The 24,900-nt window shown below is 48.7% G+C and overlaps 1 protein-coding gene across 1 annotated transcript in view; it reads right to left on the bottom strand.

Moving 5' to 3' along the window:
• Positions 1-216: 216 nt before the first annotated feature.
• LOC138357939 (uncharacterized) overlaps positions 217-24,900 on the bottom strand; it is an 83,638-nt gene continuing 58,954 nt past the window's right edge. The window contains exon 6 of the mRNA XM_069315123.1: positions 217-891. Coding sequence (XP_069171224.1) covers positions 217-891 — 675 coding nt within the window. The remainder of the gene's footprint in view (positions 892-24,900) is intronic.

Genomic DNA, 24,900 nt, shown 5'->3' with positions numbered 1-24,900 from the left:
TAGTATGGCCCTTGATCGGAAGGACAGCTTCAGGGAGATGACAGGGCTCCCCACAGAAAACCATCCATTACCTGAAAAGGTTGTAAAAATATTTGTCTTCAAACAATAATAAGCATTTCAAGCTCATTATTCAATCATGTCATCACCAGTATTGCACAAATTTGAATATTTAATCCTCTCAAAAGTAAGAAAACATTTAAAGTTTGAATAAAGACTTTAGAGTATACTTTCATACTTTGCTTTTAAATAATAATGTGAAGGCCGTGAAAAATTGCACTCTGGTAATACCTCACTTATATCTTCTATATCACACAAACATTCATGGAATTGATTTCTCATACCATTACAACTAGCTATTGTGGTATCCGTATGAAAATTTTGCAAGTTATGATTTTCAATATATGTCAACTCATTTACTTCAGTACATTTTGTGGCTGGAGATAAATGTTTAAAATGCTGGCTCTTACAGTGGGGGATTTTAAGCTGTAAATCAGTTCTCTTTTCTTTATCAGTATAGCTTTTGCTGGGATGTTCTATATTATGAATGATTTCACTATGTTTTAGGCCAACAACTGCACTATCTGTTAAATTGGCTGTACACTGTAGCTTGTACTTGACTTCCTCCAAATCTTGAATATTTCCTTTATCAAATGCATGAAGAAGCTTCTCCTTTTTATTGCTCCTTCTACTGTCTTCACTGCGTAGAAATATTGTTCGTGCTAATAAAATTTTGCAAGCTGCACTCGGTCTCCCTGCTTTGACTTCTTTTGTTACAGCTTCCTGCATCTCCAGGTGGTTTTCTAGAAGAGGGTTAAATAAATCAGACAGCTCATCTTCACTATAGCTGGTAAAGGGACAACCACCAACTTCCAATGGCTGAGGCTGAAGTGTCTGAAAAAGCATTGTAAATTTCATCAAATATATTCTATTTACATACAGTATAAAGTATGCTCCTGCACTAAAGAGCATCGTGGCACAAGCAAAATATTGTCAAACTAAAACACCAGCGTTGAATGTAATGAAATGCCATTTTCTGGGGGAGCCCCTACGGCTCCCTGGAGCTTATCAGGCTAGTGTATGTTATGTTAGACCAGGACATTAGTTATGGAGTTCAGACCTACCAGGGACCAGCGCCAGAACCTCGCCCCTTCAGAGAGGTTTCAGGGAGCAATGGCCCTGGAAAACCCCATTGTGGTTGGGGGTTTTACTTATCTGCCATCGACTGGGGTAAGGCACCCAGAAAGGTAGGCATAACAAAACAAACCCCACATGGTAGGAAACTAAAAAAACGAACAGAGAGGTAGACACTCCCTACAATCCCAAGGAAACAATCAATTATCACAATTTACTGCCACGCTGGTCATCCGTGCAGCCCACCCCTTCCTGGGAGGGGGAGGGGGGCCCCGAACCTCACTGCTCCGGCTGCCTTCAGTTCGGAAACTAGACTTCAACCAACGCAAAAAAAAAAAAAAAAAAAACGCCGACCGGATGGGAGGGAGGGTAGCCAGGCAGCGTCTGGGGCTCACCCAGAAAATGGCGTTTCATTACATTCAACGCTGGTTTCCTGTGGGGAGCCCCTACGGCTCCCTGGAGCTACATACCCAAAGAGAAGAAAAATAGGGACTTACCCGGGAGGCGACGGACACAAACTCCTCAACGCGAAGTCGAGACAACTGGCTGCAACCTGCGACCAAAAGCAACACAAGAATGCCGAGGAGCAGGTACGTTCACCAAATAACGGGCGGCCAGGACTCTGTTCGACTTCCAAAATCCATGCGCCCGAATATGAGCCCAAGACATGCTACCAAACACGGCAGCCAAAGCTGCAAACTTCCGAACGTCATGGGCGCGATGATAGACCGCAGGCTGGCTAGACTTAATAACCCTGCGGACAACCTGGGAGACCCGAGCCCTAGAACAGGGAACGAGGGAAACCGGGTCAATCCAAAGCACATCCCCAGCCACCCCAGCTGAAGTGCACAGGTAACGGCGAAGAGCTGCAACTGGACACAACACATGATGCACCCCCGGCTGAACCAATCAAGCATCAATGACCCACGGACCCCTCCGGAAAGCAGCCGTCTCGTTCTTCGCCAGAAAAGATGAAGAAGGCTGCAAACAGACAAACCTACCCTCAGGACCAAAAGAGCAGAAACCCCTGTGCCGGAGGAGAGCATGAAGCTCCCCTACCCGGCCCCCAGAGGCCATTGCCAACAAAAACAAAGCCTTGAAAAAACAATCTGGAACCGAAGGGGCCACTACAAACCAAGAAGAGGAAAGATAGGAGAGCACCCTGTCCAAGGACCAGAACGGCTCAGGCGGCGCATGAGCAGGCCGGAGGTGAAACATAACACGAGAAAGCTTACGGAACGGGAAGGATGTGACTTCCACCCCGAACGTTAGCTTCAGCAGCTTCCCCGCCAGCGCCGCACGATACGAGGCGACAGTATTAGGCATCAAATGACGGTCCTGAAAAAGCCAAGAATGAAAGGACAAGGCAACCTAATCCGAAAGAAAAGACAACCTACGAAGAGCCAGAAAATGGGAGAAAAGAACGCCAGGAAACTTCATACTGTCGCCGAGATGAAGCTTTCAGGTGGGACACCATCAACGAAGCCACCTGATCACCATAGAAATGGTGATACACCCGCGTCAAAAAGACGAGACAAAAAGAGCAGAGGAGAAGGTCGAACCAGCCCCGTACTGGACCGGGTTGCCCTCGTGAAAGAGGCGGAGCCGCAGGAAACGTCCCGGGTTCGGACACTGAGCCAAAAGCACCAGAAACCAAGGCTGGGTGGGCCGGCCACCAAGGGGCCACAAGGACTACTCTCCCTGGGAATGTCTCCAACCGATTCAGAACCCAAAGCAACAGCTGGACCGAGGTGAAGAGGTACAGGTAACCCCATCTCGACCAGTCCTGCCGAAAGGCATCCACCGCGAACGCCTCGCAGTCGGGGAAGGGCGTCACATAGATTGGGAGACGCCGAGACCAAGCCGACGCGAAGAGGTCCACGTCTGGGAGACCTTACGTCTGGCAGATCCAACGAAACGAGTCGTCGTCGACCATCCATTCCATGGACAGGGGATTGAAGCGAGGCAGACCGCCCGCTACAACATTGGACACACCCCGGACATGAACCGCATGGAGAGCCAAACCACGAGAATCCAGCAGACGAACCACTCGAAGGGACCAGCCCAAAGAGCCAAGGACCGAAGAGAACCTCCGCGGTTCAAGCAATGAACCACTAGAGAACAGTCTGAATGGAGGCGAATGGTTCCGAAGCACGAACCAGACTGCCGCGAACTCCCGAATCGTGCTGTGAGCCTGACGGAAGGACGGGCCCCACCGTCCCTGGCCTGCCTGGTGAACACTGGTCACAAAGCCCCAGCCGAGAGACGACACGTCCGAGAACACATCGAGCGAGGGCTCGGGATAGCGCCAAGGCACAGAACCCCGAAAACCCCGAAGACGAAGCCGGTGATGCAGCAACCAACACAAGGCCCCCGGAGGATGAACCCAACGATCGCGAGAGAGGTGGAAGAGATGTCCATGAAGGAACCAAAGCAGACGTCGAAGCCAAACCCGACCAGGCAGGTAGAATAGCACTGCGAAGTTCAGACTCCCTCACAACCACTTGAGCAACCGCTGAGTGACCCGGGACCCACTCAGAAACAGCCGACGGCGGTCCCGCAGCCACAGCAACGCCTCTGGAGGGAGAGACAAGGACACGGTTCGAGAATCCCAAACAAGACCCAGCCAGGTCCGAACATGGGACGGAACCAGATGGGACTTCCTCCAGTTCACCAGGAACCTGAACCTGGTGAGCTGGGAAAGAACTATATCCCTGGCAAGCAGACAAGCTGACCGACTGGGAGCCCACACTAGCCAGTCATCGAGGTAGGCCAAAACTCGAATCCCTAGAAGATGCAGACGGGTCACCATAACCTGGGTCAGACGCGTGAAAACACGAGGTGCCAGATTCAAGATAAAAGGTAGGCATCGAAAGAGGTAAGCGTGACACACCGCCATGAAACCTAACCAGCCCCTAAACCCCTGATGAATAGAAGCGTGCCAATAGGCGTCCTTGAGGTCCAGGGACACCATCCAGGCACCCGGCTCAAACAGAAGCCGGACCTGAGACAGAGTAGTCATCCATCCGAAAGGTGGGCCAAGGAATCCAGGGGTTCAGACGGGACAAGTTCAGAATGAACCTCAGATCCGCACAGTCCCGTTTTGGCACAGGAAACAGACGGGAAACCTAACTGAGGGACGGAGTCGTTTCGACCACACCCATGAGTTGAGTGACTCATCCTCCTTTGGGGGTTTTGGGGAGAAAAGAGCAGGTTTCTTCTCATGCGCTTCGTCCAAGACGACTTGATGAAGCGCAGGAGAAGAAACCTGCCCTATTAGCCCCAAAACCCCCAAAGGAGGATGAGTCGCCCAACGCCACTGCAGGCCAGATGACACGACCGAAAAGGTTCACAAATCGTGAGACCAAGCGTGGGCAAACAGAGCGAGCCTCCCCCCCCCATTGCCCCATCAACGAGGCGAACCGCAAAAGGGCCGACGCTGCTTACAAGAACCCAAACGTCGAACAGGGCGATCACCGCGCCGACCAGACGACGCTGGCCATGAAGGGAACAATGCCTCAGAAACTGGCACCAATAGCCCACCTCGACCAGCGGAACCCGGAACCCTGGCACGACTCCTCCGAAACTGCCGAGAACGACCGCCTCGGACAATCAACAAGTCGGCCATAGGACGACAACTAGACGAAGCCGCTTGCAGAAACAGAGAGACCGCAGTCTCTGCAAACAGCAACAGACAAAACAGAGACCTAAGAACTAGGGCCCAAGCGAATACCAAAGAGAGGGTGAGCACCGCCTGACGGCACGCGAGGCGAAATGCAAAAAAAACAGACACCGCTTCCTGCAGGATGGGCGCAAAGAGCATCAACAGTGCAACCGACGCCCTAGCTCCCGAAGTCAGCACCCCAGACGAAGGCCCTTCAGTCAACGCTCCCACATCCTCTTGAAGCCAGGCAAAAGACAGCTCGTGAAGGAAAAAGAAAAGTAAGACCGAAGCCAAATGGCCACGGGCGCGCAAATCCTCCTCAACCAATGAAGCCGAAAGCTGAGGAACCTGCACGAGAAGCTGGAAAAGGCCAACATCCCGAGAAAGGACGGGAGCGAACAAGCACGCATTAAGGTGCTCAAACTCGCCCTGCAGGTTAATCTGCATAAAAGTAAAAGTTTCCCACTAATCAAGCGTGCAGGTCCGACAGAACCCACGCCACGCCCCTAACGAAAAGAAAGGGAAGTCTGCCAGCCAGGAAGACTTCGGGACCTCCAAACGCACCCAAAAACGGAAAGAAGAACCGAACTCAAATGAGGACAGATCCATCACAGAGGCATAACCCGGGTCTTGCAAGAGGTATGCAGCAAGAGCTTCCCGAGCTACCTTCGCGGAGATACGGGAAGTAGAAAACCTCTGGAAAGAGGGAGCCGAGATACCCAAAAGAGCCCGAAACCGAACCCGGGGAGGAGCCGAACCCAAATCATACTCATACAGAGAAGGGGGATAAGAAAAGCCCTCCCCCCTGCAACAATAAGCCCTGCAAGGAAGGCAAAAGCACCCAAGCGGGATCAAAGGGGGGGCCCAAGGTTCCCAGGTTGACTCCTTTCCAGCCCCCGGATTCCCCACGTCGGGACCCGGGGCAGAGCCGTCCTCCAAACCCTCTACCCCTGAAGAAAAGGCAGAGTCCAAGACAAAGGCAGACAAGAAGGGGGTCTGCTGGTGGGACCCAGAAGCCTCGGCAGGAGGAATTGGCTCAAGTACCTCCGTCCCCGACCCGGATGAGGCAGCCCCCGAGGCAGCCAGAGTCTCATTACCAACTAAACCCTGTGCCGAGGCCTAAACCCTCAGACGTTTTGGAGCCAGACACAGGGGGAGGGGAGGTGCAGGAAGAACTACAGGGGAAGGACTGGGAGCGCAAAAGGAGCCAAAGCCGAAGCGACTAACGCCCTCAGGTCAGGGGTCCCTAAAACCAAAACGGGGCAGCCTCGGGGCTTTCGGGTGGGAAACGAACCTAGCGTGTGGCAGTAACCGTAAATTAAACATGCAACGCTGATGCTGCCTGTACCCTAAAGGAACATCCTCAAAGTAAAACTGGAGCACAAGCAGAGAACACGACTCGCAAGACTCCAGGTCAAAGGTGTCAATGTACCAACAGGCAGCATGACAGAGGCAAAACAGATGACTGTCACCCTGAGACAAGGGCACACTGCAACCTTCAAACCCGCACAAGGCAGGCTGGAACTCGGGAGACGCATCCATGGGTCCACCGAGCCCTGACAGGGGTTTCCAGGGCCCGTAGGGTAACGACTACGGTAATCCCGGGCAAGGTGTTGCTAACAGGTTAAGAAACCCAAACAAAACAAGGGGTAGATGATAACACTGAAAACCCCTGGGACATGTACAAGCACGGGGGCCTAGCAGAGGGCCACCAAAACAATATCAGGGGAACTATAGACCCATGAAGCAGAGCCTCCACTAGGCAAACAAAAACAAAAAAGAAAAACCCTGCAAAAGTACACCGTCCCCAGAGGCAACAGGAACCGGTCGTCGCTTAGGTGGCAGGTCGCGCAAGACCTTGACGCCCTAACCAGCACAACACCACTCCCTACCCAAGGCCAAACAAGGGCTCCAAGCCCCAGCTGGCCCCAAGGGCGAGGCAAATGCCGTGCAGCAAGAACCCCTACGGGAGCGGTTCCCGAATGCCCCTAGGCAAGATAATCCTGACACGCAGGGGCAGTACTCACAGGGCGCCTAGGGAAGGAAGCCCCTAAGCGCATGCAGCCCAGGCACTGATAAGGTACTCCTGGCCATCGCACACCACACAAAGACAGCAGAGAACGCCACACAGGCAAACACCACTCAGGAATTTGAGGCCAGGGAAGCGTCTATCCCAGTTGACACTAGCTTACGAATTGAAGGCAGCCGGCGCGGTGAGGTCCGGGGCTCCCCTCCCCCTCCTGGGGAGGGGAGGGGAGGGGAGGGGTGTGCAGACGACTGGCACGGCAGTAAATTGTGATAATTGATTGTTTGATTGTTTCCTTTTGATTATAGGGAGTTTCTACCTCTCTGTTCTTTTTTTTTTTTTAGTTTCTTACCATGTGGGGTTTGTTATGTTATGCCTATCTTTCTGGGTGCCTAACCCCGGTCAATGGCAGATAAGGAAAAACCCCAACCACAATGGGGTTTTCCAGGGCCATTGCTCTCTGAAACCTCTCTGAAGGGGCCAGGTTCTGGCGCTGGTCCCTGGTAGGTCTGAACTCCATAGCTAATGTCCCGGTCTAATATAACCTTCATTAGCACTGTAGCGAGTAATCCTTATACTCGCTCCATTATCTCATTATCTTAATGGCGTAACTAATTAGCACTAACTACAAAGTATAATCCTATCCCTAATTACAAGTAACAGTTCTCACATCCTCCTATCCTAGTAGAGAAAGGTGAGGGGTAGTCACCAAATATAAGGAAGCGATATGAGAATACACGACAATACAACTTCCAGTCAAGAATGTAGCACTCGGCGTAGGCAGTTCTAATCGTCTTTAAGACGCTACAGTTTCGACACAGAAGAGGCAACAGACTAGGACCGCATCCAGCTACAACGCTCTCCCACATAGAGCTCCGCGACTCCGGCCACACTCAGCTCTCTGCTCTGCTCCAAGCTCCGTCTCAACGTCTGTGACACTGCTGTATCCAGAACTACTAAATAAATATGAAACTTACTAAACACTGTGTATCTAATCTACCCAACAATGTAACATAATCGTACGTTACAGCCCAATAAGCTCCAGGGAGCTGTAGGGGCTCCCCACAGAAATGCTTTGATTTTAAACTATCAAGTGAGGTAAACTGTCAGAGTGCCGTAATGAACACAGGATGCAATAATTACAAGGAATATAATGGATATAGCAGTTTTCCGATTTGGGAGTACCGATTTGTGTTGGTACTCCCGAGACATCCACAACACTTCCAGGCCTACTGGACATCAGGACCAGAATCTGGTGTGCTCAAACCAGCAAGAGGAGCATGAAGGATCCAAGATCGTTCTCAAAACCTAGTAAAACTGTGCAGAAAGTCCATACAAAATAAACAAATATAATTAAAGAGAGAAGAGATAGAAACAAAGGACGTTGTAGTTTGCCCAGTGTCAACATATAATACAATACTATATAAGTACACTAGCAGGTGGAAGCTAATGTTACCCATAGCTTCAACCTGCCTTCCCAGGTTAAACCATGGGTAAAAAACTCAGCGTTGAATGTAATGAAACACCATTTTCTGGGTGAGACCCGGAGGCTCCCGAGCTATCCAGGCTGACATGGATATATTAGATTTCTGGCATCAGTCAATGTGCATGGAGTTCTAGGCCTACCGGGGACCATGAGCCAGAACCTGGTCCCCTCAGAGAGACATGAGGAGCAATGGCCTATAGAAACCCCCGTGTGATTGGAAGCATTCTGTCTGCCATCGACCGGGTCAGGTATCCAGAAAGGTAAGCGCCCTAAAACAAACCCCTATTCTGGTGAAATCATTGCTAAAAAGAGCTGAACGAGTGGACAGCACTCCCCAAATGAAAACGAGCAAATGAGTATGACGTCACCACATTACCCAGGAACGTTGACAAGGTAGCGAGCGGCCAGGACCCTAATCGACATCTAAAAAACCCTGTGCCTGAATGACAGTCCAGGACATGTTACCGAAGAAGGCAGCCAGCGCAGAAAACTTACGAACATCGTCGGCACGAGGATAGACCACAGGCTGGCTGGACCAAATAACCCTGCGGATGACCTGCGAGACCTGAACATGGAAGAAGGAAAACTGCGTCAACCAAAAGTGCATTCCTGGTCACCGAGACCGTGGCACACACGAGGCCACCAGGCCTCGTAGCCTGGTGGATAGCGCGCAGGACTCGTAATTCTGTGGCGCGGGTTCGATTCCAGCACGAGGCAGAAACAAATGGGCAAAGTTTCTTTCACCCTAAGTGCCCCTGTTACCTAGCAGTAAATAGGTACCTGGGAGTTAGTCAGCTGTCACGGGCTGCTTCCTGGGGTGTGTGTGTGTGTGTGATGTTGGAAAAAAAAAAAAAGTAGTTAGTAAACAGTTGATTGACAGTTGAGAGGCGGGCCGAAAGAGCAAAGCTCAACCCCCGCAAAAACACAACTAGTAAACACAACTAGTAAACACACAGGTAATAGCAGACAGCCGCAACAAGACACAACACATGATGCACTCTCGGCCTGACCAACCAAGCATCAACAACCCAAGGACCCCTCCGGAAAGCAGCAGTCTCACTCTTCGCCAGAAAAGAAGGAGACAGCCGCAAACAAACAAACCTACCACCAGGACCAAAAGAGCAGAAACCCCTGTGCTGGAGGAGAGCACGACATCCCCGACCCAACCCCCAGAGGCCAACGCCAAAAAGACAAGAAAAGAGCTTTCGATAAACAATCATGAACCGTAGGGACCACCACAAACCGCGAGATAAGAGAAAAAAGAGCACCCGGTCCAATGACCAGGATGGCTCAGGCAAGGTGCGAGACTGCTTGCGAAACAGCAACAGTATTCGGCATAAGATGACAGTCCAGGAATAACCATAAAAGAAAGGTTAAGACAACCCTATCAGAGACAGAAGTAAACCTATGAAGGGACAAGAAGTAATGGAAGGACCTCCAGGAAACTTCATACTGCCGCCGAGATGAAGCACGCAGGTGGGACACCATCAACGAAGCCACCTGCTCACCATACAAGTGGTGATAGACCCGCATCAGAAAGACCAGAGGTGAAGACTTGAGGAGAAGATCTAACCAGTCACATAACGGACTGCCCCAATCTGCTGAAAGAGGCAGAGCTGCGGGAAGACCCCTGGGTTTGGACACCGAGCAAACAGCGCCTAAAAACCAAGGCTGGGCCGGGCACCAAGGAGCCAGAAGGATAACTCTCACTTGGTAAGTCTCCAAGCAAGCTAGGACCCGGAGCAACAGTGGAACCGGGGAAAAAGAGGTACAGGTAACCCCCACTCGACCAGTCCCGCCTGAAGGCATCGACCCCAATGGCCTACCCGCAGTCGGGAAAGGGCGCCACATATGCCGGGAGTCGCCTTGACCACGCTGATGCGAAGAGGTTCACCTCTGGGAGCCCGTACATCCGGCAGAGCCGGACGTACGTCATGAGTTGGCGTCAACGGTCCATTCTAATGGACAGGGGATTGAACCGAGAATGAACTCAGCAGATGAGTCACTCGAAGCGACCAGTCCTAAAGAGGCAAAGACCGCATCGAACCCACAAAGTTCAGGCAATGAACCACCGGGGAGCAGTCCGAATGGAGCTGGATTGTCGATCCCTAACCAACTCGCACCCTCCGAAGCGACATCCACACGGCTGTGAACTCCCACACCGTGCTGTAAGCACAAAGGCAGAACAGACCCCACCGACCCTGGCCAGCCTGGTAAACACTGGTCACAAAGCCTCAGCCGAGAGATGACGCGTCCATGAACACATTGAGTGTGGGCTCGAGTAGGCGCCAAGGCACTGAACCCCGAAAAACCCGAAGAGGAAGCGGGTGACAAAATGCACTCCAGCCAACAGCAACAATACTCCCTACCCAGGGCCAGATGGAGAGCCCCACAACCCCAGCTGAATCCTAAGAGCGATATCAATGACAAATGACACCAACCCCCAACAGGAGTGTAATCCTAAATGTCCCAGGGAAGAAAACCCTGAACACGCAAGGGCACTACCTACCAGGCGCCTAGGGAAGGGAACCCTAGACACATGCAGCCCGAGTACTTCTTAGAACACCTGGCCACCACACAGTAATCACACAGCTGGTACAACTGCACAGGATAAAATCCACCAGGAGAATGAGGCCAGAGGTAACATCAGCTATATACGGCATCAGTCAATGAACTGCGGTGTGACCACTTCGGCCGCCTGGGCGGGGCCAATCCTCTCAGGGAATGGGGGACGAGTGGTTGCTAATGAGCGGGTGCGCTGGTTGATTGGACATTTGCTTGTTTGTTGTTTTCTCTTGGGTTGAGTTCTTAGCCACTGTTCGGTCTTGGGTTGCAATGTTTTACCAGTTGGGGCTTGTAAGGTTCGCCTACCTGTCTGGGTGATACCCCTGGTTGATGGCAGACATGACTATACTGTAGTACTCTCAAAGGTGGAGTGTTCATAAGCCATTGCCACCTTCGCCTCTCTGAGGGAACTAGGTTCTGGCTCGTGGTTCCCGGTAGGCATAAGAACACCAGTAACTGATGCTCTAGACTAATATGGCGGATAATATGGCGGATAATATCTGTTAGCTTCAGGGAGCTGATGGGGCTTACCTCAGAAAGAGAACTTGACAAGCACTTTGAAAGGATACCTGATCAACCAAGTTGTAATTCATATCTCAGGCTGCGACCAGCCGCATCAACCAGCCAAGTTCATCAGACCAAGAGGCCAGGTCAGAGACTGGGCTGCAGGATTGTTGATCCTCGAAATCATCAACATGTAGTCAAGGCCGAGTCAGCCACCAAGGAGCTAGAATGACTGCTCATGGCTGGTACCTGCTTAATACCTGCTTGATGGGATTCTGGGAGTTCTTCTACTCCCCAAGCCCGGCCCGAGGTCAGGCTTGACTTGTGAGAGTTTGGTCCACCAGGCTGTTGCTTGGAGCGGCCCGCAGGCCCTCATACCCACCAAAGCCCAGTTGGGCCGGAACTTCTTTCAGAAAACAGTCTAGTTTTCTCTTGAAGATGTCCACGGTTGTTCCGGCAATATTTCTTATAACCGCTGGGAGACGTTGAACAACCGCGGACCTCTGATGTTTATACAGTGTTCTCTGTTGACCAATCCACACACTAGAAAATGAAGGGACGACGACGTTTCGGTCTGTCCTGGACCATTCTCAAGTCAATTGTCAATCAACTTGAGAATGGTCCAGGACGGATTGAAACGTCGTCGTCCCTTCATTTTCTAGTGTGTGGCTTGGTTAACATACTTCAGTCATGTTACTGTGACTCATCCCCTGCACAGTGTTCTCTGATTGTGAAAATCAGAGAACTATGTAGTAGGTCTTGTGTAGTACAATCATGTAGTAGGTCCCCATCCAAGTAGGACTCCAATTTGGTCAAGACCTAAAACAACAGCTGAACCGGGAACACAGACTGTTGGAAATATCCAACAGTTTTATACATCTTTGTATTTTATGCAACCTTTGTATTAACCACAAGTAGTTACTAAAATCACTAACTTGTAGATTTGATCATTATCATGATTTATTTAGACATGTTGCCAGATTCTTCCTAGTCAGAGTGACGACGTGAGGAACGACAGGCAGTAACATCAATTCTCTCCACATTTAGTTGGATTTATAACAAGAATCCAGTTTATCATTTCCTTTACTAAAAATAGTTACTTACTAATAAGTTTAATTTCGTAGTATACTACTACTTACTGGAACTCTCTTATTTAGTTGATATCAAACATTCTAGAGGAAATTACTTTGATGTAAATGATTTTACTTTAATTTCCTCGATTGGCTGCACAACTTTAATAAGTCAATTTATGTTACGAGAAATTATATTTTATCACAGAAGAATTTTATGTGATATTAATACTCGTCATTACCTCTTCCTTCCTTAGTCAATTGCGATATATACATATCCATTTAGGCTCGAGATGTCTATCGAGAGCCGCGCATGCGCAATAAGGAAGAGAAGGAAGACGGGAGAGCGTCACTAGAGACGAGAGAACGAGAGGGCACAGCGTGGACGCCATTGACAGCGTGTAGCAGAGTTACGTTTTGATCCCATTTATTTCGCTCCCACGACCAATAGAGCGGTGCCACGTTATCTGGCACAGTAGCCGTGTCCCAGACTAGCATATGAGCAATTCCGAAGTCAACGCCTTTCAAGCAGCAGCTGGAGGACGAAGAATTGCTCAAGTCTCCACATCAACGGACACGCGGCTCGGCAGCTAGGTTTACCTTTTTGTTATTCTGTGGCCACAATTAACATTTAGGCTAGTTGTCGTTAGGCCGTAGAACAAACAAACAAATCCCGTACGTGTTTTGAGTAATTTTACAATCTAAATAGATGATTATTTGCATTATTTCTCTCTAGAAGAAATTTATAGTGCTTGAATATAAATTGCACAGATATTGGCTGAAATTTCCTACAGTTATCCTCATGATTTAGGATTTATTTGTAGTTACTTATTATGTTGAAGATTTCTACAATGTAATTATCTTTCAGTACCAAGGCGACGCCAACCAAGGTGCTAGGCTTCCCACCGTTCTGTGCAACAATTTACCCTATGCAACACGTCGTCGGTGGAGCGTAGCAATTGATTACACCTCACTAGATTTACAGCTAAGCTGTCCCTTTTTTATCTGTAGCAATAACTCTGTAATTACAGTAGTGATTTCTAAAAGAGATCAATTATACTAACCCATTGATTTACTGATACTGTTCAACATTTCAGTAGTATATTGAGGAGCATTTACCTCCAATTAATATTATATATTCAACCTTATTTACTTTCATATTTTATTTACTCTGGTGAAGAGCCAGCACCAGTATAATGCTAATGCTAGCTAATTAATCTTTTAGCATGTAACCCCCCAATTTTGTGTAAGTTAATTTGACTCCATTTATATCAGAAACACAGTTTCACTAAGATCCATTGGACACTAGTTCTTGGGATCAGTTTTTCCATTGCTTCTTCTTCTTCTTCTTGATAGTAGGTGCAGTTTGCATGAAGGGTTTGTCCTCCCGATGACTGCACCAGTACAGATGTTGGTAGAGGCGTTTATGTTGAATATGATAAGAGTTTCAAAAGTGCTTGTTGCGTTGTGGTGTAGACAGAGGAGCGGCGACTAAAACAGAGGTGTATGTTAGAGGGAGACTTGCCGCACTGTAGGGCGGTGTGTTGTGTTTTATGGTGTCAGCTGATCCTTGGTGCTGCGACGAGGCAGTTGTTTTCTGTGTTTAGCTGTTGGTGGCGCCAGGTATAAATGTGGCGCGGGTCAGATGTGACCCAATTTGTTGGTCGATTGGTGATATTTAGCTTTGCTTTGACTATTTGGTATTTTTCTTGTAACGAGTGGTTACCGTCTCCTAATATATGCTCGATGGTAAAGGGTATTTTAAGTGAGATAAGTAATTGTTTGAAATTTACTCTGGCACTATAATGTCGGAAGCAGTGAAGGAGATAGTGTTCGATTGTTTCAGGCACCTGACAGTGGATGCAGAGTTCGTTGATGTCTGTTCTGTACTTAGAGCTGTGTGCTGCTAGTTTGGTGTGTCCCAGCCTTAATCTGGTCATCGCTATATCAATTTCTCTGCTTTTATATCTGACATGTTTCCAAGTTTCCCATTTCTTTTTAATGGACTCATAGTACAAAGGTGAGCATGACGTTTTTCATTTCGTCGCAAAATCTTGGGTGATGGTATTTTTGAAGGCTCCTTTACGTGCGACATGGGGAATTGGATGACGGGTAATGTGAGGTGTGTTGTGCATTGCTTTGGCTAGTTGATCTACTAGTTCATTATGGAGAATACCACAATGCGCTGGGACCCATTGGATAGAGGTATCATAACCGTTCAATCGATGTTCATGAAGAAGTTGAAGACATGGGTAAACAAACTCCTTGCACGTTTTTGAAGAGTACGTAATTGCTTGAATCGCACTCTTGGAGTCACTGCAGATTGTATATGTCCCGATTGGTAGTGTTGTGATTATTTGGAGAGCTTGATATAAGGCATATAATTCAGCTGTGAAAACAGATAGTTGGTTTGGTAACCGCCATCCCTGCTTGAGATGGTATTCCGGTATCCATACAGCGCTAGTGACCGAGGGTACGTTGTTCATGATGATGCGAGATCCATCTGTATAAATCGCTGTGGTATTTGGGTAGCAATTTTTCATTGTTGTGAGAAAGACTGAGGCTATGGCTGAGTTTGGTGCAGACTTTGGAATGTTGTCTTCGAGTTGTATTGCTGTATTAGGAGTTGTATAAAGCCAGGGTGGAATAGGGGGAACAGTAAGTTGGGTTTCCGAGTTTTGGAGTAGAGAGAGGTCTATATTGAGGTTATTTGTAGCCCGTGTGAGGAAAGGTTGTGAGTGATTGGTTGGGAAGCGGGGGTTATGTGGGTTAACTGTTGGGTTAATTTTTGATCTGTATGAGTGTGTCTGGTGAGCAGTGGTACAGAGTGACAGATAGTTGGCACACATTATGTCTCGTCTGGTGGCTAGGCTTGTGAGGCCCGTTTCCCCGTAAAGTCCGAGGATAGGAGTGGAACGCATTGCGCCACATATAAGTCGCATGGCATTGTTTTGGATGACCTCTAGGCTCTGTAGGTTAGTAGGCGCAGCCGACGCATATGCTTGGTAACAATAGTCTAGTTGGCTGCGAATGTAGGTTGTCTAGAAACGGAGCAAGATTTTATGGTGTGCTCCCCAGGTGGTGCCAGTGAGGGCTTTCAGTATGGCGAGTCGGGGTTGTGTCGTCTGTTTAAGGTGTTGAATGTGTGCTGTCCAGGTAAGTGAGGGCGAGTCTAAGTGCATGCCAAGGTATTTATGTTCTCGTACGTGTTGGATGGGAGTGTTGTGTATTGTGAGGGTGGGTAGATGAACAAGTCTTTTTTTAGTGAAAATTTGATAATAGGTTTTGGTAGTACTAACTTGAAGGCCCCATTGTTGTGGCCAAGCACTGAGGTGGTCAAGTGCTGTTTGCATTGTTGAGACTGTATTAGGTAAGGCATTGTCTGAATAATACAGTGTTAAGCCGTCGGCGTACGCCGAGAGGTGAACAGGATGGGTGTTAGGCAAATCTGCTAAGAATGCAGCAAAAAGGGTTGGGCTTAGTATGAAGCCTTGTGGGACACCCGTTTGTATTGGGATGTCATCGGAAAACTCGCCTTGTATATAGATTTTAGAGGTCCTGTTCGTAAGATAGGATTTTAACCATAAAAGTAATCTTCCCTGTACGCCTAAGCGCGCAAGCTTTGCGAGGAGGCAAGTATGAGGAATGCTATCAAAAGCTCCTTTGAGGTCTAAGTAGAGAACAATACAAAATTTGCAGCTTCTGAGGGAGGTGCGGATTTCATGTTCAAGGCAGAGGATTTGATCGAGTGTGGAGCATTGCGGTCGAAATCCAGCTTGGAGTGACGGTATAATATTAGTATATTCTAGGTACCATTGGAGGCGAGTATGTACTAGCCTTTCCATGACTTTACTGAGACATGATAGTAGGGAAATAGGTCTATATGACGCAGGTTGGGATGGGTCTTTTCCTGGTTTAAGGAACGGAAGAATAATACTGGTCTGCCATTGTGAGGGAATATTTCCGTGAGTCCAGCATAGGTTGTAATAGTTTAGGAGAGCACTATGTGCAGTCGATGGAAGATGTTTAATGAGTTCATATGGAATTCCATCCTCTCCAGGTACCTTGCCAAGAGGTAGGCGGGGTAAGGCTAATTGTAGCTCGCTTAAGGTGAACATGTTGTCGACGCCGGGCATGGGTAGCAGTATGGCACAGTCAATTTCTTGTCTGAGGGGGAGTTCTTGGGCATGAAAGAAGGGTGTTGAGAGGGTAACTTTAAGACATACAGCAAGAACATTTGCACGCTCCTGAGGTGTTTGACAGAGTGAACCGTTGATCATCAGAGGGAACGAAGGGAATGTTGGGCGACCTTTAATGCTGTTAAATGTAGCCCAGACTTTTGAATGTGGCGTAGTGGGTGTGAGGCTATCACAAAATTTTGCCCATGATGCTCGCTTTGCTGACAGTATGCTTTTTTTGGCTTCTGCTGTAGCCCGCCGGAGATTAACCCAGTTCTGTAGGGAGGGTTGACGTCTTTGTTTTTGTATGGCTCGTCGGCGTAAAGCGACTGTTCGTGCACATTCCGCGTTCTACCACGGTTTAAGTGGTTTGTTGGACCCATGTCCTGAAGTTTTCTTGAGCATTTGGGTGGCTGCAGAATTTATGGCCGAGGTGAATGTGGACAGTCGCGTGTTTGGGTCAACGTCGTCTGTATCTGGGAGACAGACAATATCGGCCCATTTTTTCTTATCTAGTTTCTTAATGTTCTACTTGGGGAGCGTTAGGGGGTGGGTTGGTGGCTGAAAGTTAGTAAATTTATAATGAGGGGTTTGTGGTCACTTCCAATATCTGGTCCAGAATGAAACTGTAGTTCATGTTGAAAGTGTGCAGAGCCAAAGCAGATGTCCAGTGAGGCCTCATAATTGGTTCTGTAGTTAAAGTAGGTTGCAAGGTAGGGCGGCGAAAGAAGAATATATGGTGTAGTGTCTAAGTAGTTATATAAATCGGTGCCTGCAGTATTTGGGGTACCTCTACTCCATGTGGAGTGGTTTGTATATAGATCACCTGTAACAATGATCGGTTGCTGTAATTGGTTTAGATAGAATTCTAGTTCATTTAAATTTATTTTGCCACCAGGGTTGTATATACCCAGAAAGGATATGTGTGTACCATTGTAGGGTATTAGGCATGCTAAAATTTCTAGCTTACCATTTACAAAATGTGTAAGCGTTACAGGTTTACATGTCATGTTACTCCGTGTTAGGAGGAAAATACCACCACCCATACGGTTTGGTCTGTCCAGTCTCTGCATCTGAAAGTTTTTAAAAATAGGATTTTGTTTAGGGGTGAGCCAGGATTCGGTTTTGAAAGCTAAGTCCGGTTTGGATGAGTAAAGAAATTGTTTAAGTTCTGTGAGGGATGTTTTAATGCTTTTTGCGTTCCAAGTCATGAAGGTTAGGGGAGCCATTTAGGATGTGTGGGTTATGGATGTGTCTGTTTTCCTTGGCATGCCAGTAGTAGTACGTGTTGGATACCTAGATGTGGATGTCGGCTGTGTCTTACTCTTGGTACTGGCGGTTTGGGTTTGTGGCAAATCAGCCTGTGGGATGATTTTGGTAAGGCGTGCTAGGGAGTTATTTATGAGTTTTTCTATCATCTGTTCAAACAATGTGTGTCCAGCAATGGTGGCTTTGTTTGGGCAGATGTCAGTGTCTGTAGCTGTTGATGGGATGTCTTTTGGGTCAGCCTCAGGGGTGGGTTGTGTTACTTGTGTAAAGAAATTAGAAGTCGGTCCAGCGTCTTTTCTACTGCATTTTCGATGCGCGTGACAAAAGTTTCAACAAGATCATTTTCAATGCGAGTGACAAGAGTTTCAACAAGATCAGGATTCAGTTGTGCATTTTGTGAGAGATGGTTGGACCCTGGGGTTGTGGGAGTGTCGATGACAGATATATCAGGTACACGCAAAGGCTGTGTTTGAGTGTGAGATAGTGTTCGATGATGGGCTGTGTTAGGTTGTTTCAGTGCACTACTGTATAGCAGGTTGTTGGTAGGAAGAACCTTAGTTTTTGCTGTTTCTGCTATGTATGAAGGACATTGTTTGAATGTAATGTCGTGGTCGCCACCACAGTTTGAGCAGGTAAGTGTATCTGATGTACAATCTTGCGTGTAATGGGAACCAGAGCATTTCCCACATTTAATGTCTTTGGTGCAGCCTTTCCAGGTATGGTTATAACCTTTACATTTAAAACACTGAGTGGGACGTGGTATATACACCTCTAGTTTATGGAGGAAGCCGGATAACCAAATCCTCTCAGGGGGAATGTAGTCTAGAAAGGTAAGCAGAGCAGTGCCTGTATCACTCAGTTCTCCGTTTGTTCTTCGCATAAATTTTTTGATTCCATGGATCGGGATGTCATGTGTCTCAAGTTGTGCTTTGATGTCGTCTACACTGATGTCTACCACATGTCGGATTACATATTTTGTTAATCGGTCCCCTAGTGGTTTGTAGCACTTGACTTTGTGGCCACAGATGTCAGTAATGTCTGAGAGCTTTAGTTCTTCGCCATGTTTGTGGTCCACTGTGATCAGGTTTTTCTGTTTATTTGGTCTCATATTGTGCACTTTGATCCCGAATATCTTGGGAATGGCATTATATAAGATACTTTGTGCTCGGCTATTTCTGAACACATTTTCCTCTTCGCCATCAAAGGCAATGATGAAAGTTTGCAAATCAGAAGAACTTGGCCTACCTTGGATGTGCAGTGGATGTTGATACTGAGGCCGCGTGGTGCCGGCATGGTCTCTGTTTACCTCTGTAAGTTGGCGGCATTTCGCCTCCAATCTGTTTGCCTTGCTGTGATGTTTGCTGTCTAGGAAATCTCCATCTAGATCCTCTTCTAAGACCGGGTGACGTTCATGATCTAAATGTGTGGTATGCAACAGTGGTTCCCCAGTGTCCTCAAAGGTATCGTCAATATTTGTAGGAGAGACGCTGCGCGAACCTCCACCAGTCGCCATGACGCTCCTCTTCCATTGCTTTATTTGTTTTCCACTTTTTCTCAAAAAGTGGTGGTCCTTCATAGCTATCGAAGTATATATTTAATTATTAGTTATTGGAGTCAGGTTTCCCCCCACATAAATTTTTGGTCCTTAACGAACCGGATGAATCATAATTAATATTAAAATCTATACCGGTTATCAGAGCCCAAAACAAAATTTTGGTCCTTAGCGAACCGGATCAGTCACAACTAATATTAAATTGAGTTCCTCTCAGACAACGCTAGAGGCAGGACGTACAGGACCTTGTGTGCTGATATTTATCCTACCTCAAGTAATAATACCAAGAAGTACATGTGTGTGTTACTCCAAGACCCTAAGCAAGACCTACACAAAAGGAAGTAACAATACAAACAAAAAGGAAAGAGGAACACACAATACTGGTGAGCAGGGAGGGGATATCTCTCAAGCAAAACCTCCCCTCGTGTGCCTCTCACTGTTACGAACCCGGATCCAGCGTCCTAGCCTGGAGCAGTGACAAACACGCCATCTGTGGGTCAGCTCCCGAAACTCCCGCCAAACGAACGACGACACCTAGTGAGGACAGCGTGTACTGGCCTCGAGGACCAGTTTCCAGTCTGGTTCAGCGCTCAACACCGCCGCTCCTGACCTCTGGTGAGGTGGTGCTCCGAAGACAGCGCCATCTATGGAGTGGATATGTCGGGCGTTTGTATCTGAGCCTGTGAGTGTGGTGTATTAGTGTCCCGGTTATTAATGACGTGTCTGCTTACAGAGCCGACCTGGGACCACTGTGTTGAAGGTGTAGTCAGTCTACCCGAGGCAGCCAGTCTCCATACAGTGAAGTTTGCTGCAGCTGTCGTGACGTCGTCCCCCCGGAAGAACACTGTGGTGTGTTAAGCCTGCCAGTGGAGTGGCAGTGGAAGGATTTACCCGGGACCGACGGTTGGAGACGATAATCCACTGGGGTATTGAGGACAGGAGGGTGATTGGTGATATCACACGAGACTCCTGTCTAGGGCGTACCCCTTTTATCGTTCGTGGAGTGGCCGTACCAGCCTTGGTGGCTCAGTACCTGCCAGCAGACCTGCTGGACGTGTGGTTGACGGCCTCCACGACGGTGCCCCCAGTGGACCTGTGTTGTGGCTGACCTGTGGCCAGGGTAGACTCGGCGTTCTCAGAGGACACGTCTTGAGGCCACGAAGAAAGCACCGCGGACTCAGCACCTAGCTTCAAGGATCCATAGTCTCCAGCAGAAGACTACAGTGTTGACCCCCTTTGTAAAGTGTTAATACCCCTCCCCCTTGTGTACGTTTTACTTTTATATATTTAAATGGTGAAGGTTATATTATATTATATTAAGTTCTTACCTTTCTTTCCCTACTCCCTTTAAGTTACTTGCGTCACGGATCGCATCCCTTGATAGCCTCTACTGGCTTGGGGCCGGATATATATCTTCCTCTAACTACATCAGAGCAAGAACCCCGTTGCGTCCCGAGAGGGCCGTAACATAATTGGCATCCCCAGCGGGATACGTCCCCTTGTTAAGTATGTTTGACAGGGGTGGTGAAGTGGCGTAATCCCTGTATATAATTCCCCCTGTGTGTGACGATTGTGACGTTATACGTCCTGTGCGGTGCTCAGAGTGACTAAGTGCGATATTGTGCAGTGCGGTGCTCGCTGTGATTAAGCGATTAAGTGCAATATTGACTAGTGCGGTGCTCAGTGATTTAGTGCAATATTGTAGAGCGAAGTGTTCGCTTGGACTCAGTGTAATATTGGGTAGTGCGGTGCCCGGAGTGATTACGTGCAATATTGGCAAGTGCAGTGTTTGGTGCAATATTGGCGTAGAACAGTGCTCAGTGTGTTAAGTGCAAAGTGTTCCATCTGTGACAATGGCAGACAAAGCTACCATCGATGATCTGGACGATGTTCAGGCTTTTCTGAACAGAGTGGACTGTCTTGCCAGATTAAAGTATCTGAGCAAACCAGAGCTTGTACTAGTGAGCGCCTACCTGGAGATAAAGATCCGTGCCAGTGATTCCCGTGTGGAGATCTTGTCCAAGGTTCACCGGCACCTGAAGGCAGAAGAGAAACAGGAAGGCGAGACTCCTAGTACAAGGGAAGGTGAGGAAATAGCTTCCACAGAAAAGGAAGACAAGGGCAGTGACATTGACAGTGATGCAGGTGAGCTTAATATCAGCTTCCTAACAGTCAAAATGCGTGCCCTAGAGATCAATCGCGAGATAGAGTGGAAGAAGTTAGAAGTAGAACGAGAATTAAAAGATAAAGAGATGGAGATGAAAGATAAGGAAATGGCGATGAGGCGTTTAGAATTGGAAGAAAGGAAAGAAGAACGAGAAAGAGAAGAAAGAAGAGAAGAACGAGAAAGAGAAGAGAGACGAGAGAGAGAAGAACGAGAGCGAGAAAGGGAGGAAAGACAGAGACAACATGAACTAGAAGTATTACGACTAGGCGCTGGACAGAGACAAACTGGAGTAAGCGGTTTCGATCCGGTAAGGAATATCAAAATGGTCCCCAAATTCAACGAGAGAGAAGTTTCGAAGTTCTTCGCAGCCTTCGAGAAAGTCGCTGCCTCTTTGGAGTGGCCAAGGGAGAATTGGGCCATCATGATACAGTCAGTTTTGACTGGGAAGGCCCAAATTGCCTACTCTACGTTATCCCTTGACGACTCCGGCGATTACGATATGGTGAAGAAAGTGGTGCTCATGGCGTACCAATTGGTACCTGAGGCGTACAGGCAGAAGTTCCGAAACCTGAAGAAGACCTCAGAGCACACTTTCACCGAATTCGCCACAATCAAGGAGCGACTTTTCCAGGACTGGTGTGCCTCTCGGAAGGTGGAGACCAAGGAAGACCTCGAGCAGCTGATTCTGCTCGAGGACTTCAAGGATTGTTTGTCTGGAGACCTCAAGACGTACTTAGAGGAACAGCAGGTTGAGACCTTGAGTGCAGCAGCCACCATGGCTGAAGAGTACATCCTGACTCATAGGCCGTCTGCTAAGTACGTCCCAAGGAATTACCAGCGCCGGTTCGACAGACCTCATGATGAAGAAGAAAGACCCGTCCCACACAGTGCTAAGAAGACTCCCCCAAGTAGCCCCCGAAGAACAAGTCCTAGCAGTCCGAAACACCGGAGCCCGAGGAGGAATATGGTGTGCTGGACTTGTGGGCAGAAGGGGCACATAGCTGCTAGGTGCCGAGGCAGAAGAAGTGGCAGCGCACGAAGGGAGGTGATGTTGATGGGCTGTGGAACATCACCAGTAGGAAACCAGTCTACGACGACGCAGGAAGGACCAAGTTTGTTGGCCCGTCACACTTCAACCGGGTATGTAACGAGTGATCATACTGGTACATCAGTTGTAGTGCTCAGAGATAGTGGAGCAGCCCAGTCCCTGATCATGAAGAGCTCGTTACCCGAGGGAGTAAGTGTGGATGGGAGACCAGAGGTTATCCTGGTTGGGTTTCCGAGAATGCAGTATATCGCCCCCTTAGTGCCAGTACATCTCGACTCGCCTTACTTCAGCGGCACCTGTGAGTTGGCAGTAGTCGATACCCTCCCTGTGGCTGGGATTGACGTGGTACTAGCCAACGACCTGGTGACCGATTGGAGCACCAATCATCCCAAGAAAGCGGACGAGTCTGCCAGAACATCAAAGTCAGAGGTGTCTACAGGCAATGGTAATGTCCAGGTAAAGACAGACCCGGATGTAACTATGTTTAATTTGTCCTCTCCCCCGCAGATCGACAGTTATCTAGCAGTGTCTCCTGATTCTTCTCTTGACAAGGAACATGAGGTTACGATAGCAGAAGTACCTGAGCTAGAAGAGAGGCCTTGTGTGCAGACACCCACGGATACCAACGAGTCTGGAACGAAGGCTGAGGTGGGCTTGCGGTATGGCAAGTTGCAGCGTGTAGTGGACCAGCCAGAGATTCCCCAGACGTCAGAGGTATGTGAGGTGTGTTCAAAAGGTCTAGTGCCCTTTTTGGTCCAAGCCAGGCTAGTGGATGGTGCCGGCTATGGACATGACAAGCTCAGGAAACTTATCCCCCAATTGGCCTCATGTTTCTTAGCGATATTTTGTTTTATTCTCCTATGTATTCTATGTGCTCTCAGTGAGGACCGGTGGACGACCCGACGAATGATGGCTCCCATGAACATCGCGAAGAGGTCCCAGGGATTGGAGATTTGTACTGCAAGTGTTGCAGTTGAAGAAGGGACCTGGGAGGTAATAGATGATACAGGAGGTACGATATGTGATAATGTGAGTGACTGTTTCCGACAGGTTGACACCCCCCGCGTGACTGCTGAGCCTCAACACAGCGTTATACGGAACGTTGGTCGACCTGACGGGGGCAGAGCGAATGCCATCTTCGGTGAGCAAGCAGCCCTGTTGGAACTAGGTGTGGGCCTAGTAGAGGAGTGTATAGTAAGTACTGACTTGCCCATTGTCGCTATCACTCTGAATTATCAGACCCCTGTATTCCAGGTTCCTGCCTCCCTGAAGGACCATCGGACTGGCACCAGAAATGCCGTCTGTGGTCAGCCATCATCGGTGCCACGACATAGAGAAGTGTCGAGTCACCCCAGATCGTGTCGAAACCAATCCGTACTCGAGAGAGGTGAGATGATGCCCCTGCTTGACATCGCAGTGGAGACGTGGGAGACGTGGAAGATTACGTCGGGCAGATCATTGCCTTCTATCTGCAAGCTCCCGTTGTGCCGGAAATGGCTAGTAGAAAAGTTCTGTGGACAAGACAACCTCATCACTCCAGTTCATAGTATAAGTAAGTCCATTTGGAGTTGTGTCGCCCTGCTAATTTGGTTTGTGTTTTTTATAGAACCCCAAACCAAATTCTTTTTGGTGGGGAGGTGTTACGAACCCGGATCCAGCGTCCTAGCCTGGAGCAGTGACAAACACGCCATCTGTGGGTCAGCTCCCGAAACTCCCGCCAAACGAACGACGACACCTAGTGAGGACAGCGTGTACTGGCCTCGAGGACCAGTTTCCAGTCTGGTTCAGCGCTCAACACCGCCGCTCCTGACCTCTGGTGAGGTGGTGCTCCGAAGACAGCGCCATCTATGGAGTGGATATGTCGGGCGTTTGTATCTGAGCCTGTGAGTGTGGTGTATTAGTGTCCCGGTTATTAATGACGTGTCTGCTTACAGAGCCGACCTGGGACCACTGTGTTGAAGGTGTAGTCAGTCTACCCGAGGCAGCCAGTCTCCATACAGTGAAGTTTGCTGCAGCTGTCGTGACGTCGTCCCCCCGGAAGAACACTGTGGTGTGTTAAGCCTGCCAGTGGAGTGGCAGTGGAAGGATTTACCCGGGACCGACGGTTGGAGACGATAATCCACTGGGGTATTGAGGACAGGAGGGTGATTGGTGATATCACACGAGACTCCTGTCTAGGGCGTACCCCTTTTATCGTTCGTGGAGTGGCCGTACCAGCCTTGGTGGCTCAGTACCTGCCA

This window comes from Procambarus clarkii, chromosome 7 (assembly GCF_040958095.1).
Source record: "Procambarus clarkii isolate CNS0578487 chromosome 7, FALCON_Pclarkii_2.0, whole genome shotgun sequence".
In the NCBI taxonomy this organism is placed as follows: domain Eukaryota; kingdom Metazoa; phylum Arthropoda; class Malacostraca; order Decapoda; family Cambaridae; genus Procambarus; species Procambarus clarkii.
The sequence above is the reverse complement of the archived record's forward strand: the minus strand, read 5'-3'. Positions and strand labels throughout refer to the sequence as shown.